An 18,487-nucleotide genomic window follows, 5' to 3' on the forward strand; every position below is an offset into this window, starting at 1 on the left:
GTCGGTTAAATGTAAATCATTGCTGGTTTCAAAGCCGCAGTAGTTTTCCCAGGAACCACATTAAAATATTATAGGCTTTGGATAAGGCAGCGTCTCTGTTTATGTGGATATTTTAAATATGTGCACTTGTAGCAGAGATGTTTAGTTGTGAATGTAAATTTTGCAGTGCTATTTTGAAGTAAAGGGGTAGCCAACCCAAAAAAGTAAAATTCTGTTAATAATTGCTCACTCTCATGTTGTTCTACAACTTCAGAGGAGCAACAGTTGGGACTATATGAAAAACGCAAATAAAAAAGGAAAGAAGTCATTTCTAAATTTATTTTGACTTGTATTTAATTGCAGACAATACAACAAACATTATTTTATGTGTTCCTCATTATTTTTGTTGCTTTAGTAAAAATCCAAAACCAAAATAAACACGCATTCCGGTTTTGGTTCTTGCAACACATTTTCAAAAAGTTGAAATAATTAAGCTTTTACCACTTTTTAATGTTGCCATTCCTTTTTTACAACACTTAAAATATGTTTAAGGACCGAGGACAGCAAGTGATGAAGTGTTTCAGGGGTAATTTTCTCCCATTCTTCCTGCAAACAAGTCTTAAGGTGGGAACCAGTACAGGGTCTTTTTTGCACTTCAAACTGTGCCACACATTCTCTATTAGAGACAGGTCGGGACTGTAGGCAGGCCAGTCAATAAAGCTTTTACCACTTTATAATGTTGCCATTTCTTTTCACAACACTTAAACAGACATCCCAAGTCTCACGGAAGTTCCGGGAGTCTCCCGCAAATGCATAGAGACTCCCGGATGCCCGCAAAAGAATGCTAATCTCCCAGAAATCGTACGTCTTCCACCAGGTCCTTACATACGGGGATGTATGCTTAAAAGATGTTTGGGAACTAAAGACAGCAAATGGCGAAGTGTTTCAGGTGTAATTTTGTCCCATTCTTACTGCAAACAAGTCTTAAACTGGGCAGCAGTACTTCGTTGTTGCATTTTGTACTTCAAAATGCACCACACATTCTTAATTACAGACAGGTCAGTACTGCAGACAGGACAGTCAAGTACCTGTATCCTCCTCTATAATGTTCTCATGTATTTGATGGCAAATTGGTGATCCTCAGTCTGTCTTTGCACCTAAAATACTAAACCTTTCTTGGATGCTGCTTTTGTACCATATCATAATTCGCCTGTTGAAATCACCTGTTTCAAATCACATCAATATTTAACCAGTTTACCTGATTACTAGCCCAAAAGTGCTCCTGTCCCAACTTTTTTCGGAATGTATTGCAGGTCTGAATGACAGGAAAGGAGGTATATTTACAAATTAAATGAAGTTGACCAGACAAAACATGATATGTTCAAATTGTGTTCAATGGAATACAAGTCGAGTACAAGTAACTACGGAAATCACTGCTTTCTTTTTTTATTAGCATTTTCCATACTGTCCTGCTTTTTCTGATTCGAGGTTGTAATCCTCTGAGATTTTTGTTCATCTTTGATATATTAGATGGAATATATGGCAGCAGCCTAAACGGCATGACCATGACAACATTACAAGGAAATATAGGAGTGTGTTATGGCAGTTTACAGCCTTGTGCTTTATTATATATGGTATTGAATCATTATTGTAGAGTCAGTAAGGCTTTATTACCTAAGTGCATATAGGCTAAAACTGATTATGAATTATGAACATTGTAATAAAATGCAATTTATACTTAATTCATAACAACTAATTCGGAAGAAATCCACAAAAATAAATGATCATGACTGCATCTATTTTGGATGTATATTTGGATAGGATGGATGGATATTTTGAAGTTCAAATTCATATTTAAATCTGTAATAAATTCGTATTTTTTTCTGTCCAGTTAGTTGCATCCATCGTGTTCCTGAGTTTTGGGATAATTTCCAGCTTCCTGTGTCTTCTGATTGATGGCGTTTTCATTCTGCTCAACATTGTGAGTACCATAAACATTTCAAAGCAGCTTAACAACCAAAATTATTATTATTTTTTATTATTATTTCTTTTTTTTAGGCAGGAAGACATGTTGAGATATTACTATGCCTTTTTCGAGTGAGACCTGGTAAAGACGGCAGCATAAAGAAATTAATTCACAAACTAAACATCACAATTTACACATCTATATCTATAAATAATAATCAAATGATGGAAAACAATAACATCTGCCCTTTAAAATATTATACAAAAGATATTTAAGAATGCCAATAGAACACCATGCTGTTTGCTTGTTCACTTAAGTTATGACTTTGTCAAAATGCATCCATTTCATTTGGAGGAATGAGAAGGTCCTGTTGATGTTGGCGATATTCAGTATTTTTGTAAAAAGATCTGTCAAACACCACAGATGCAGCCGATAAGGAGAAGAACGATGAGGGAATGCTGTAGATGTGGTGATGGGAAATGTCCACTATGAACATCTCCAGACAAACAGCCTTCTACTGTATCTTGTCATTGAAAAAGTGACAATCTGAAGATATTTCTTACAATCTGCCGACAGGATATGCGTCCCATGAAGGCAGGAAGATGTCAGTTCTACACCAGTGGAAACAGTTACATCTATGAAAACTACTACGCTACAGTGAGTCAAAGATAATTGATAATATGCCAAACATCCTGTGTGAAAAAAGAGATGTGGTTCATTGTTCTAAATGCGCACTTGTACTTTAAATCTCAAAATAAAGTAAACTACATGCAGGTAAAATAATAGTTATTAATTTTAAGTTCACTCATAAGTGTGTTTGAAGACTGATAACTATATAAATATATTTCTTAAGACATTTGTGTATACTTTTAAAAAAGTACACTTTGTAGTGATGCCAGATCCAAAGTTAATCTTTTAATTTGTTTTAATTATCTTTTACACTCGGCGAGGCAGTGGCACAGTAGGTAGTGCTGTCGCCTCACAGCAAGAAGGTCCCTGGGTCGCTGGTTCAAACCTCAGCTCAGTTGGCATTTCTGTGTGGAGTTTGCATGTTCTCTCTGCCTTCGCGTGGGTTTCCTCCGGGTGCTCTGGTTTCCCCCACAGTCCAAAGACATGTGGTACAGGTAAATTGGGTAGGCTAAATTGTCCGTAGTGTATGAGTGTGTGTGAATGTTTCCCAGAGATGGGTTGTGGCTGGAAGGGCATCCGCTGCGTAAAAACTTGCTGGATAAGGTGGCGGTTCATGCCGCTGTGGCAACCCCGGATTAATAAAGGGACTACGCCTACAAGAAAATGAATGAATGAATGAATCTTTTACACTCATCTACCATTTTATTAGTGTTATGGACATGAAGCGTCAGTGGAAGACGAAGTAGTAGGGATCCAAAATGCAGCATTTATCAAACAATGACTACGTTTACATGGGCATTAGTTATTTGCCTTAATCCAGTGCTTAATTTGTGAATCGTGAGGTCCCGGAACAGATCCGGCATGTTACCAGAGGAGGGGGAGGTGTCAGGGACAAAAGTGGGATGGGAGGGTTGTTGCCGACGACGTAAGTGACAGTAGGGGAGTCACAGATGAAAGTGAAGAGCAGGGTGGAAGAGCATGATGTGAGGAGGGAGATCGGAAAATGAGGTGCTGGATTTAGATCTGGCTTGTTCCGGCACAAATTATGCCCTGCCTTAATCTGAATAACACAATTATGATTAAGGTGTTTACACCTTACATACAGTTACTTTTTGAATGTTCCTTTCATGATCCTGTTTTACATGTAATACCACGCTATCCACATTTCCTTTGGAGTTTCATGTAATTTCGAGTGTTTAATGTTTCATTTGTTGACTTTAACTGCAGTTCGGCACTTTCACTTTCATTTTTTGAATTTGATACCGCATGCAGAATGGAAAAAAAAAGCTTCAGTATTTCGAAACGCAAGTGTCTGTGGTCTGGTAGGTGCAGAGAATAGTGTCAAACAGCCATGTGTATAGACTATCCTGTCAAAAAATGCGGCAAAAATTCTACACGATAGAATAATTTGTAGTAACAGTTTAATTGTGGTTGTTGCATGTCCGTACTGCACTTCAATAAAGCCACTAAAACGGCATACTCCACATGTCTTCATTTGATTTCTGTTTAGTTCGATTATGACCTTAATCAAATTAAATGAATTAAAATCCGTTGTTTATATGGTAGACTCTTAATCAGAGTATTGTCCTCATGATATTAAAATTGGATTGTTGGTGTCCATGTAAACTCAAACAAAACATAACTGTGAAAAGGGGGCGTAGTGATCAAGGACATAGTCAGGTAAAGATCATCAGCTGTGGAGGTGCAAATGGTTATGGGAAATTGAGTCCAGGTGACCGGCAGAGGTGATTGGAGTGCCCTCAAGGACTACCTTAGTCTCATTTTACTCATTATACATTGTCGCTTGGTTTGGTGGGTTAAAAACATACTCTGATGGTTATTTAATTTTATACAACAGTTCTGTCTGGTTCTCGAATATGATTAGCTGATATTGTTGCGATATTCTGCAATAACAGCACTCATACAGCCTCCTCACCCTCCTGTATTACTCTGTCCACATAGAGTGACATGTGGACTCACTACAGTTTGACAAATATTCCAGTTTTTGTCATCACTTTAGAAATTACACTAGAGAATCATTCAAATACTAGCTTTAAAGTGATGCTAGTGTACTAGCAATGGTTTTGGCTGTTTGACGTCAGCTGCAGATGTGAATGAATGATGGAAGAAAGTAGTTCCTCATACAAAAGGGTTTTTAGACTGTCTGTATTTGATTTTCTTTTTTAGGTACACAATTATGCTGTTGAACTGTTGTATAAATGCAATATTACCCTTGTAGCAGTGCAATATGGCTGTATATTGTCACTGGTGGGACACTAATGCATCTCTCCTGCAAGTGCTGATATACAGCCATATCACACTGCTATGATCGTGACACTGCTCATACATTTAACATGAATTTGAACAGAAATTACATCCAATTATAAATGACATTAAAAATTCATAAGTGTACAAAATATACTCCGTTTCTATTCGTTTTAATAATACAAGTTGTATTATTCTCTAATTAAATTGGCTTTTTTGAAATTATGGTAAAGTTCACTTTTTTTAACAGCAAATGTTTGTATTCCTAACTTATGAATATGAATTAGTTGTTTTTAAAAATTACTTTGATAAAAACAAGAAGTCCTTATTTTAGTTGTATTTAAAGAGTTTTTTGAGATCATGAATTGGTATTAAAATAGTAGTTTATGTGAAAATGCTTGTCTTAATTCTAAAAGATGATCAACTGTTTTGTAGGTTCCCTGTCAAGGACTAACAGAGTCCTGTAATATGAAAGTTCGCAGTGGAACGTGTTACTGTTGTGATTTGTATGATTGTGCCAAGTAAGTAATTAACATATTTGTGATGACACATTGTGATACAGTATTTTAAAGAAACATTCAACAATAAGGCAATAAGATATGCTAACCTAACAAGGACGTTCTCTTAATTTCTCCTCTGTTTTTTTGTTGAAGTATTTAGCATTACTACTATGTTTAAAGAGCTGAGCTTCTGATTGCAACACTGTAAAAAATACTGTGTTTTACATTATCAATTTGTGTTGAAGACATAAAGGAATTAAATTATTAATTCTTACAAACTGAAGTAGATTGAGCATAAACTAATTATTATGTCCCCAATTCAACATTTGTGTTGTTTAAGCTCATTTTAAATTTTACGTAGCATGAACAAACAGCGAATGTCATTATTTTAAGTGAAGGACAACATAAAGTAAAGTCTAACGCAGATTATTAACTATAAAAGATACCATATTTTGCACATCGCATGCCCATATAATCTTTCTTTAGAACATCTGTTTTAAAAAATATGAAATAGCACATGTAATAGTCATGTAAATCTGTAACTGATTTGTCTACTTGCTTTCTTTTCTAGTGGAGGATATCTGAATAATTACTATGAGTTTGTGGGTGTGCAGAGCTGTCAGGAGGTGCTCTCTCTGTATGTTCTACTCTGGGTTTTAACTGCTCTCAACCTGCTGGCCTTCGTGCTTGGGATCCTGACCACTGCTGTACTGGGCAGTATCAAAGACATGGTGAGTCAGCTGAGTGAATGAATGAGTGAACACTCACACTTCAGTTTAGCTCCATCATTTTAAATTGATTTAAAGGAATAGTCAAAAAATGACATCCTTTACTCATTCTCAGGTTGTTCCAAAGCACTGTGGATTTATTTATTTTGCTTAACAAAAATGATTTTGAGGAATCTGGCTAATCAAAATACGTTGCTCCGACGACATTTTCTTGCAACTTTTGTCGTCAAATCTACTAAAGGCCGCTGTCTACATAACTTTGAATCTTAAATACATTTCTGGGCTTTGTTTTATCATACGTGTCATTTACACCTTGTGATCGACTAACCCACAACCAACCCTAAACTCAATCAATAGTGTTTCAAAAGCAAAGGAAGAGAAAATCGAATCATGATTGCAATCTTTTACCATGACTTCACATGTTTTTACCTGGCTTTTCGAACTGTCCTTCCCTGGATTTGAACATGGGTTTATTTCATGTCCCAAGTATGACACCTTACAAGATGAGCTACCGAGCAAACTGACCACTCCAGAAAAGTCCTTCATATGACTGAGAATGAGGCGAACATGTTCAATTAAGGCTCGCCGACACATTTAAGTTTTTGTGCTATTTATTTATTTTGGGCAATTTAACCATGCAAAAGCAATCCTTTATCCACTAATAGTATGTCCCTGTGAATGTCAGTAGTGATAATAGGAACAAAAGATGTCTTTATACTGCACCTAGCGTTTGTTTTACCCAGAAACTGCAAGCAAAGGCATGTCTAGGCATGGATTTGCAGTTTTGCAAAAATGGAGACATATTCTCAATGAAACTGTGTTGCTTTGTTGCTTCATGAAATTTTGAACAAAGGTGGAAAAGGATTATAGTTGTTCTTGTAAAGTAGCGACAAGTTCGTAAATGAGCTACTCTTCTTACATTGAAGAGCCTGACATACTCGAACCTTACTCACCATAATTTACCTTAAAGTAACTTACTTTAAGTTAAGTTACTTTTGTGGCCAATTAGTAACTTACTTGTACTTGGTACCTACTTGTACTTGTACTTGGTAACTCACATTTGTGACTAATTGAAAATTTGATGAAGGCTTGTAAAAAGTGGCATCGGGTGATGCTGTTTTTGGAGTTGTTTAATCGTTCTCTGCTGAGTCTTTGTGACATTTACTGGATTTTTTTCAGCTTATTCCACAGTATGTCGAAATTCTTGTCTGGCTGGAAGTTGTGCAATAAAATTGTTTAAAGTGTGAATATTCATATGTAATAGGTCGGTATTGATCAGTTTTAAATAAAAGTACTACCCTCAAACATCAGTAGTGCCCATAATTACTGAGTGACAGTTGCTGGAGTCGTCACCTGTGTAATCTTGAGGACACTAGCTGATGGGGTTTAACCAGCTCTGTAAAATGCTCAAAAATCTTTGCAAAGAAGTAGCTAACATGTTTCTATGAGCTATTAGATATGCCCATGCCAATTACATGCACACACATATTCTCTCTTTATCTCTTGCGCACATTCTCCTTCTCTCTCTAGCCGTGGTCTCACTAGAGTTAGAGTAACCAAAAATTACATTGAACAGTTCTGCAAAAAAGAACAGGGATAAAACATGATGATTTGACCGAAAAAATGAGCGATTGCCCCATATTTTACATTTCTGTACAAAGAGGTCAGGTTTTGCTCTTCTATTGGACACCAATTTGCAGGTCAGAGTGAACTCTGGAAAGCTGCGGCATGCAAAATTTGTCACACAAGCTTGCATTTCTTGTCTGGCGAATTTGCATGCACATAAATAGAAGTGATTGGACCAAAGTTGCAGTCCGACCACAAGTTCTGTCTCTCCATGTCTGCCTGTGGCTGATTCAAAACCTGGATCTAACCTGTCATAACTGATCAAACTTTGGTCAAATATTGTGCTGCAGATTTTAGACAGTTCACATGGGGTGGTCTTTGACTTTGCGTGATGAATTTAAAATCCCAAATGCTCATGTAAAACTGACTGTAAATCAGCTGTTTTGCTTCTGTTGGCTTTTTTCTTTGTTCTGTCTTTTAGTAGCTTTGTATTTATTGTTTACATGCAAGCAAATTATCTGTTAGTAATCTGACTAATAGAACAAACTGACTGAAAAGCCCCAGTGTAAACAATAATTAATCTATTTCAGGTCCTAATTAGGATTCTGCTGGTTAACAGCAGTTGTTCATCAGTTACTGATTTCACTCAACTTGTATATATTACTAAGTGAATTGTTTGGCTCTACTTTATTTTAGGCTTTCATTGTTAAACATTTCAAGTACTTTCCATATATTTATTACAATTAATTATGCAGAATTATTCCTTTCAACCCTAAACATAGCATGTACTGTGCATGTAAGGTATGGATTACACCTTGACGATAGTGTAACACATGCTTTATGGCCTGTTTCCACTAAGTGGTATGATACAGTATGGGTCACCTCTATCAGGCTTGCGTTTCCACTGCCAAAAGGGTACCAATGGTACAATGGTGTATGAGAGAAAGTTTCAGTCGACGTCATTCTCGCTTGAGGAAATGTCAAAATAAAGCTGTAGAGGTCGTTCACATATCATATGGGAAGCAAAACAGATGCTTTATTCACATAAATTCTTGTGTATAAATGTTCACTACTAACCTTTCTATGAGCATGATTTGATTATAATATAGTGTGAAATAGTCTACTGTAACGTCTGCAGTTATACAAAATAAATAAATAAATGCAACATATATAAACACATACAGACCCTTACAGTCTCTGATATGTTACCAATTACAGAAAAACTACACACAGCATACATTTAGTCCTGAATTGGCTTCAAAACACACAACATATACCTTACAGTAAGTGCAAACTTGTACAGCGGAATGAATAGCCAACTTATCCAGCATATGTTAAACACAGCGGATGCCCTTCCAGCTGCAACCCTGCACTGGGAAACATCCATACACACTCATACACTGCAACCAATACTCATACACACCATACACTGGGGGGGAAACCGGAGCACCCGGAGGAAACCCACACGAACATACGGAGAACATGCAAACCCAACACAGAAATGCCTGCTGACCCTGCCGGGACCAGCGACCTTCTTGCTGTGAGGTGACAGGGCTAACCACTGAGCCATCCTGTTGGCCTTGGCAATGTTCTCTAAAATTATTTTCCAAAATAGATATTTCCCAAAATGCATTGCTTGCTATAATACATTACCATTTTAATGAAAAGCAGTGTGTTACTGACAGAATTTGTCCGTTTTTTTAACAGCACCGTTTTTGCAGTGTATTATTTTCAGTCAGAAACCAACAAATCTTTATTTGTTCCATCATTTTCTCAGAATCACACTCTTTAAATCACAAAAACGCTTTCACATCACGTGCCAACATCCTCTGTATCTGGCATTTGTTTAATTGAACGTGACATTTTCAAATAAGAATGAAAGAGAAAGTGTGTGTGTGTGTGTGTGTGTGTGTGTGTGTGTGTGTGTGCTCAGTTGAGGTCGGATTCTTCTATTTCTGCTTTTGTTTATTGATTAAAGCAGAAAAACAGCTGCAAATATTTGCATTTAGTTTCCAGTAATCTTCCAGTGTTGAAAAATCATCTTATTTATGAATTGCTCTTTCCTGTACAAAAGTAAATCTTGGCTGCAGATGCAGATGTTTGGCTGACCGAAGCAGATTGTGCTCAAGGATGTTTGTGTATTTGTCTTTGTCCTTATTGTCCTCGATGCAAACAAGTTCTCTAGATCATACGGCAAATAGAAAGCAGAACATCATTTATGCTATCACAGTGTGCAGCAATTCCAAAACAGTTAGTTTTTTGTATTCTGTTTAACAAAAAAAGAAGATATTTTGAAGCATGTTGAAAACCTGTAACCATTGGTTTTGTTATTATTTTTTACACATTACCCACATTTTGACAATAGATTTTTTTTGCCTATTACCCACATTATGTCAATTGGTTGGTGATTATTTTTAACACATTACCCACAAAATGTCAATAGATTTTGTCAATAGATGTCCACAATTGTAAAAACCACAGACATCCCAATCCTTCCCAAATCTGTACAGAGAATGTCAGATGACAGACGTTGTTTAGAAAGCTAATCTTATCCGAGTAGTGCTGAAGACACAGATGTTCCTCTGGAAAGAGTTACCTTAGTCCAATTTTTTTACAAGGGTCAAAATATAGTGCTGCTTTGAAGATCATGAGTAGGACAAAATTGGACCATGTATCCCATTAATCACTTTACATCCGTCAGGCTGCTGGAAGGGCTTTTGAAATCTGTCAGCAGAGCATAATGAAGAGAATCATCAGGGTTTTTTTTGACATGACTTATCCTGGAGGTAAATCTGTGTTGTGTTAAAGACATTATAAATGAACTGTTTCTGCTGATTCAACTGAATATCTCTGGCACTGAGTCAGATTTATCTGTCTGTACTGTACATGTTTTGACCAGTTAATCCAACTGTGTGGTCATCTTAAATGTCATTTCTAGATTAAGACATTCTAGATCGGGTTTTCCCAATAGCCAACACAAGACATACAGTTGAGAATTATCCACCCTCCTGTCATTTTTTTTTCTCGTTCAAATATTTCGGTTGTTCTTAAATGATGTTTAACAGAACAAGGAATTTTTCACAGTATTTCCTATAATACTTTTTCTTCTGTATAAAGTCTTACAGGGTCTCCAAGGTAACTTTAAGACATTTTAAGCCCATTATGAGTGAAATTTTAGACTTAGAGGGCTAAATGCTAAGGATTTTTTAAATATCCCAGTTGGGAAAGGTTTTCACTTGCCCTATTAAAAAAATATTATAATATATAAAATATTTATATATATATAAAAATATAGATCAGGTCAGTATTATCAGCAGTAAATAAATGGAGAACTATTAAGCAAATGTTACAGTAAGGAAAGTAATTAAATGCTTTTTTAAAATAAAAAGTTTAAAGTTTTATTGAGATGGATTGTGGGTGATTATATGAGTGTTAGTGGCCGGATTGCAAAGCTATACATGAACAAAGGAAAATAAGACCTGTTAAAAAAGATTTAAGACCTACACCACAATATTTCAGTAGATTTAAGCCTAAAATTGAGCTTTTGTGATTTAAGACATTTTAAGACTTTAGGACCCCATGGATACCTTGTCTTATTTGATTTATTTTGGCTACAATAAAAGCTATTTTAATTTTTAAAACCTCTGAGGTCATTATTTTGGCCGCCTCAAGCAATATTTCTTTTCAATTGTCTACAGAACAAACCATCATTATACAATGACTTGCCTAATTAACCTCGTTAAGCTTTTAAATGGCACTTTAAGCTTAAGATCTGCGCGGGACTAAATTTTGAATCCCGCTCCCGACAGTTTTTAGTCCGAACCTGACCGCTCCGCTAATATTTAGCATTTGTTGTGCCACAACCGACCCGCATTGTTTTCTACCCGCCGTGCCCGATCCCGCTCTCTCTCTCATTCACACACATACACACACAGACAGCAACAATCAAGCTAAACACAGCATCATGCTCACTCATTCACACACATACGCTTGCTTGTGAGTCGGGAGCGATATTGTTACGCTGCCTGCTCCCATTTACAAACTACACCAGTTATCGACCGCTCCCGCGCTGTATTCGGAAATTTATTCCCGTGCCACAAGAAATCTGCATTCCAGATTTCTTGGAATGCAGACATCTACTTTAAGCTGTATAGAAGTGTCTTGAAAAATATCTAGAAAAAAATATTTTTTACTATCATCATGGCAAAGATAAAATAAATCAGTTATTAAAAATGAGTTAAAACCTTTTATAAAAAAGTTATTAAAAACTTTTCTGTTTAGAAATGTGTTGAAAAAATCTGCTCTGGAGAAAAATATACAGGAGGGCTAATAATTAAGGGGCCCTAATTATTCTGATCTCAACTGTATGTACTTACACTTTGATTCATATCTGTAAGCTAATATCATTGTAACCACATAACTTAAACCAGATCTTAAAAGATCAAGCCTAATTGTGTTTGGTGTATTTGACGTTTTTGTTGAAGTGAATTGAACAGTTCTGAACACAGGGTCTAATTTTGTCTTAAAGCTCTGAGGTTTGCTGTATTGATTGGGTGGTTTTGGCTATGTATTTATGGTTTTGATTAATGTGGTATGACTTACAGGAAATATGCCTCCGCAGTCTGTGCCAGTTTAGCCACCGCTTAATGATTGCATCCCAAGACAGACATTCTGGTTAAATATATCCCACCATGGTTTAAAAGCAAAAACGTGGATTAACAAAAGATTAAATGACAGCAGAATGGCCGTATTTTTTATGTTTTGTTTACAACTGTAGAAAATTAGGCAATGTTCTCAATAATATGTGTGAAATAAATATTTGTTTCAATTGAGTAAAGAGGAAAAATGTTTATTACAAAAAATTACTAAAATTGGCTAAAAAAGCTAGTTAAAATCATTTGCAGGACAGTTCAGTTTTTGACGCCAATGTTGGATGTCAATTCGATGTTGTTTTGATAGTGTAGCTTACATGCATTTTAAGGATACAAAATCCAGTGTAAATATGTCATTTGGAATGTTTATTAGCACTTATAAAGTATGATGATATTTTAAATCCCTAAATCTTTCCAATAAACCCAACTTCTACAAACTAATAATAAGCACATAATTAGTAGTTAATTGAGCTAAGTCATACGGCCCTATTATACACCTGGCACAATAAGGCGCAAGATTTGTTGCTATTTTCAGACCAGCACAATAGTAATTGTCATGTTTTGCGCCACGTTGTTTAAATAGCAAATTCATTTGCACCACTTTGTGGAATCATGGGTGTGCTGGTCTATAAAAGAGGTGTTAAGGCGCATTTTTGTTGCATTGCTATTTTGAGGAACTGAAATAGACCAGGCAATTGACCAACTAAAAGCTGGTCTAAAGTCCAGCGCAGAGCTTGTTAGTTATGCGCCTATGCTGGTCCAAATGATTTTTTCAGTTTATTCTCGACAATTTGCATTAGTATAATATTATTATTAGTATTATTTATTATATGCGTATTTATATTTGTTTTAATAAAAAAAAGTTTATATTTGTCCACCTGCTGGGTTTGGGAGATATTTGCATCACCATATGGGGCAATAGGTTTTGTTTGTTTGGATATAACTCGTTTTTTTGACCACACTTCATTATTATTGTTCATTTATTCATTTGCTGGAAATTAGAATTAAATTTAGAAGTAGTTTTGAAACAAATCTTTGCACTTAACAAACAAAATGAAAAAGTAGGCTACTGGATGTTTTCAGTGGAGTGTGTACAACACCGTTTTCTTATTCCAAGAAAAGTAAAGGAGTAAAGAGTAAAAGTAAAGTAAAGAAAAAGTACAGAGGCCAAAAGTAGGAGGCTCATTCTTTACACTCTCACAGATTGTTTGTTTAAATGTTTTCTTGCTAGAGAAGCGTTCACTTTTTCCACTTACAAAGTCACCATGTAAATGTGCCATGGTGTGGCGCAACTGACTGATAAAGGGAACAGGAGATGACACTCTTATTGGTTTAATTGGCGTTATGCTCAAAACACAATCATGACTCATTAAGAGAACGACCACAACCCTGTTAGACTATGTGCCGAGGTGCAGAGCATATTTTTCCATCCTTAAAGTAGAAAAAGTGGATTCGGACATGCCTTTAATGCGTTTGTGCTTTAGACTTTGTGCCTAGATCATTAAAATAAAGCCTTTAATTATGAACTCTAAAAAAATCTTGCTGCCTTAAAATTTTTTTGTTGAATCAAATGACCTTTTCTAGTCTCAACTGACAGCATTAAGATTGACTAAAATATATGGTTAAACTTTGTATAACTTAAATGTAGTTAAGACCTATATTTTAATTAACTTATTAAAATAAGTTAAAGCAACATAAACATAGTTATTGTCTTGACTCTGTCATAACATTTTTAACAGTGGGGTTTGCTAATATTGTGAATTGTTTAATTAAATAAAGTGTGACCAACTTTTCTTATATTTTAGTAACCTTTGTATAATAAAATGTGCCTATATTGGTGTAATCTTTAATTGGTTTTAAAACTGCTTTTATTCTAGCTGAAATAAAACAAATCAGATTTTCTCCAAAAGAAAAATTCCTCGCTCTATTAAACATTGTTTAAGAAATATTTAAAAACAAAAACAATACAAAAAAAATCACCAGAGGGCGAATACTTGTGACCTCAACTGTAGATGTCGAGATTCTGACATCAAATCGATCTGCATTTTTGACGTGTTTTTGTGTCTGCAAGCCATATGATCATTCTTTCTTTGTCTCTCACCAGAGGAGAGGAGTAATTGGTCTCAATATGTCCCAATGGGGAGGTTCATCTCTGTTCTCCTTTGATGGAGCCCACTGTTCATCCCCCACTGCACCCCTGCTAACAGACCCAAATTCGCAAGCAGGACACCAGCTCTATCCGGTCAGTACATCACACACATACAGATCCCACTCATGTTCTGCTTCCTAATTCGCATACCGTCCATCCTAGGTAGTATTTGAAAATAGATATAGTATGTCCCAAATCGTAGTATGTTGAAGAGAGTATGCCAAAGGTTCCCAGATGGTTGCAGAGTAGCACAAGCTGTGTGATTGGTTGGCTTGGTAGGGGTGCTGATAGCCGTGAGCCCAATGGTGCGATTGTTTACAAGTGTCGAGTCCCATGAAGGAGCTCCAGATGGAAAATTTAGTTTTGTGTTTACCTTATAATTAATATTGTTGTACGTCCGCCGGTTCCCGGCTCTGAATGAGCGAGTTTGAGCTACTTGTACATCAAGGCAGCGTTTAGAAAAAACAAAACACCAGCGAAGAAACTTGATACAGAGGAACATAACATAACCTACTCCCAGCTACCGTTTTTGGAAATGTTATTGCAGAGCAACACAAACAGCGCGCAGAAGTATAAATGCACAGCTACGCTAAGGGCGTAGGTTTGCACTTGACATTGATAGGGACGGGTGAAAAAAAATAATTATATATATATATATATATATATATATATATATATATATATATATATATATATATATATATATATATACATATACTATTAATTATTTAACTGTTCTCTTTTTTCATATGGCCAAATTCTTACAGAGGAAAGTAGAATGTAATTAATTCATTAATTTAATAAAAGTTTGAACAGATTTCTAAATAAAATGTAATGACATATGATTAAAAAAAAATTATTCAAAATTTTCATTATTTATAAAACTGTAATAAAAAACTTACTGTTTAAATGCACATTTGTAAATAAACATTTTAAATAGTATGGTAAGCAATTTGACAAAATGGTAGGAAATATTTTATGGTACATCAGAAAGTGTGGTTATGATAACCATCCAACAAGATAATCCAGCAAAATGTCACTACAATGCAGTATTGATACCTCATAATTAAATAGAAAATGAAGCGAATGACTACAAAAAAGGTTTAGTTTTTCAGAAAAAAAATAAATAACCACCTCTTTCAATAAGCTGGCTACGGGCCTGATAGAGTAATGTTAAAATAATGTTTATTAACTGATAAAGAGAGTTTAATGAAGACTTTTGTTTATTTTAGTCATAGTGCAAATGAAACATGTCTCGTTTTAGATATTAATAAAAGATGGAGCACAGGCTGTATTTTTTTCTGACAATTGGACATGCTACTCTGAGAGATTAGGAGAACTGGCAGGGATCATATACTGTACTTTTGCATTTTGCTGTTTATTCTGCAGTTAGTTTTCAGGGCATATTATTAACAGAATTCATTAGTCTGCTATAATGATAGACTGTGTGTTAAAGCGGGGGAAAACACAAGCATTATTGGCATTATGATGATGGACTTATTCAGTAGCGAACTCGAGTTTATTTAAAATTGTCATTGAAAAAAGCTCTTTTTTTTTTTTTTTGCTGACGCCATTCACAATTGCGTGTGTCAATCACAATGTCCATATGTGTTCGGGGGGCGGTGCGACTCAGGGAGAGAATGTGACTCAACCCATTCTGCACGTTTAGGTTAATATAACAGCGTTTTTTTTTTTTTAAGTGAATTAAAATATTGGCGTGGATATTTCAATAGTTGATGGAAATTGGTGGGGAAATTGGATCCCCGTCCCCACCGTCCATGCTAAATCTACACCCCTGGACTACGTGCAAGGCATGCGCCATGGGTCACGGCGATCGCTCGGCGCAGAAACATAAACCAGTCTTAATAATGCCCACAATTTTCAAATAAAGGGCAGCACTAAAGGCTCACAAGACACCATGGGGTATGGATCTTTATACTCATCCGATTGTGAAATTGATAATTCTCCAAGAAAAGGAACTGTCTCCTATCTTTATTGCTGTCTTTCTATTATTAATACACATACTTTCTCAAAAGAAAGACTATGGCTTTCTAATATGCCTCTGCCTTCGACGATTGATTAGGAAACAGTGTAGGACAATACATTCCACACTTCCACAAACCCTAATAACCAGTTTATTCACTTTAAAACTATTCACAGGGCATATTTAACTAAACATATACGACATACAGTATCATAGGTTTGTCTACACATCCTCATTGTAAGTTCTGTAAGTTTTCTTTTTACATATGTTGTGGAAATGTCCAGAGGTGCAAAAACTTTGGGATTCTGTGCTGAACATTGTATTTGAAGTTAGAAAAATGTGTTTCCCCTATATTGTTACTATGGTATGATAACTCTCAATTTCCTTTAAATGCAAAGTTTTGTAAATTTTGTAAAAATTTTCTAAAAACTCTCATGATCTGTTAAGCACTGGTTGCATTTAGTATTGGAAATACTGTACCTAGAACTGTTATCAGCATCAACCATGCTAAACTGGACATTTTGACTGTGTGGAAAATTTAAATATGTGACATCAAGGAAATCTTAGACACTTAACCCATTTCTTATTAGGGTAATATGAAAGTCAAATTTCCAAAGGTCTTTTATAAAGTCAAACCAGCGATGGTCTTTTATGGTAGAATGCAATGGCGATGAGTTCCTTTTGTGTACCGTGAAATCACTGTGAAACTGCCTAGCAAATCTCCTGAGGATGCGGTGAATTCTTACAGACTGACCCTGGTCCAAAATCCCACAGCATTCCATTATAAAACGTTTGCTTAAGTACACTGATCTTTGGGCTTGTCCTGATCACACCCCTGCCCTGCAGAGAACACTAGCCAAAAGACCAACCAATCCCAGATCATCCCCCAGCACCTTCACCCCTGTTGAGTGATCTGGAGTTGCTTTTGGACGCACCCCCGCTAACGCTCCTCTAGCCAAATTAAACACACATCGCAAAGCATCAGATATTTGCCCATGTTCATCACAAACACAACAAATAAGCTCAGATAAATAGTATAATATGGCTTAATAAGGTCAAATAAAAGTCTCACTGTGGAAACCCATGTCTTTGGTGGTTTGTGAATAAACTTTATAGGGGTTATGAACTGAGAAATCCAATTCAATGTAATCTAAAAACCTCCTGTGTGTTTAATAACTTAAAACGTTCTCAGTCTAAAAACAGATTATATTGAAACCAGTTGCCAAAATGACTAGTTCTGGAATGCCCCACAGTATTATGTCACAGTGTGGCTAAACTCCACCTCCACAGGAGATGAACAGTACCCACTTCTACATCATTCACTCTTTAGCTCCGCCCACATTTCTGTACATACAGGTAAATAAAAAGAGGAAAATGTGGGAACCAAACATTAAAGAGATTTTAAAGGCAACAAGACACTGTGCATTTGGGCCAAGATTTACATTGAGCTATTGAACTATGATGGATCCTACAATAATTTTGCACCACACACACATTAGGGAAATTAAGGATTCAACTTTTTTATGTAGTCACTTTTGCTTTATCTGTTCATCCAGACCATTTGATACAATATGAAATAGATATTTTAAATGTGTTTTCTAAAGATGAACGAAGCTCTCAGGTGATTGAAACGATGGGAGGGTGAGTAATTAATAACAGAATTTTCTTTTTTGGTTGAACTAACACATTAAGGGGAACCAAAAACATTTAATTTTCATCAAATATTCCCAACAACTTGGAAAATTCAGGGACTTCTGATGAAAAACAAGTATATATATATGAACTATTAAACACAGGGGTGTCTAAACTTGGTTGAGGTTAGGGATTAGGGATTAGGTAGGTAAGGACCATAGTACAGCTTTTAAAGTTTACACAGGTAGCAGAAGCAGATGGGTAGCATATTGCATAAAAATATGCTACCTACTTTTTTAAAAGGAAGTAGGACAAATTAAATCGACAAAACACCGGTGTCCTGGAGAGTTTAGCTCCAACCCTAATCAAACAAACCTAAACCAGCTAATCAAGCTCTTAAGCTGCAGTCACACTAGAGGTTGCACATGCAAAATAC

The 18,487-nt window shown here is 35.8% G+C and overlaps 3 protein-coding genes across 3 annotated transcripts in view; 1 reads left to right on the forward strand and 2 right to left on the reverse strand.

Moving 5' to 3' along the window:
- Positions 1–18,487, reverse strand: part of grk7b (G protein-coupled receptor kinase 7b) — an 845,646-nt gene that overhangs the window by 127,548 nt on the left and 699,611 nt on the right. The gene's annotated exons all lie outside the window — the stretch shown is intronic.
- rasa2 (RAS p21 protein activator 2) overlaps positions 1–18,487 on the reverse strand; it is a 241,741-nt gene that overhangs the window by 95,633 nt on the left and 127,621 nt on the right. The window lies entirely within an intron of this gene.
- The window catches only part of LOC100332250 (transmembrane protein 255B), a 71,609-nt gene that overhangs the window by 48,446 nt on the left and 4,676 nt on the right, over positions 1–18,487 (forward strand). Inside the window, exons 4-8 of the mRNA XM_087293392.1 lie at positions 1,871–1,960; positions 2,522–2,602; positions 5,276–5,361; positions 5,912–6,071; positions 14,391–14,528. Of these exons, the coding sequence (XP_087149518.1) occupies positions 1,871–1,960; positions 2,522–2,602; positions 5,276–5,361; positions 5,912–6,071; positions 14,391–14,528 (555 nt within the window). The remainder of the gene's footprint in view (positions 1–1,870; positions 1,961–2,521; positions 2,603–5,275; positions 5,362–5,911; positions 6,072–14,390; positions 14,529–18,487) is intronic.

This window comes from Danio rerio, chromosome 18 (assembly GCF_052040795.2).
Source record: "Danio rerio strain M-AB ecotype USA chromosome 18, GRCz13ab, whole genome shotgun sequence".
In the NCBI taxonomy this organism is placed as follows: Eukaryota; Metazoa; Chordata; class Actinopteri; order Cypriniformes; family Danionidae; genus Danio; species Danio rerio.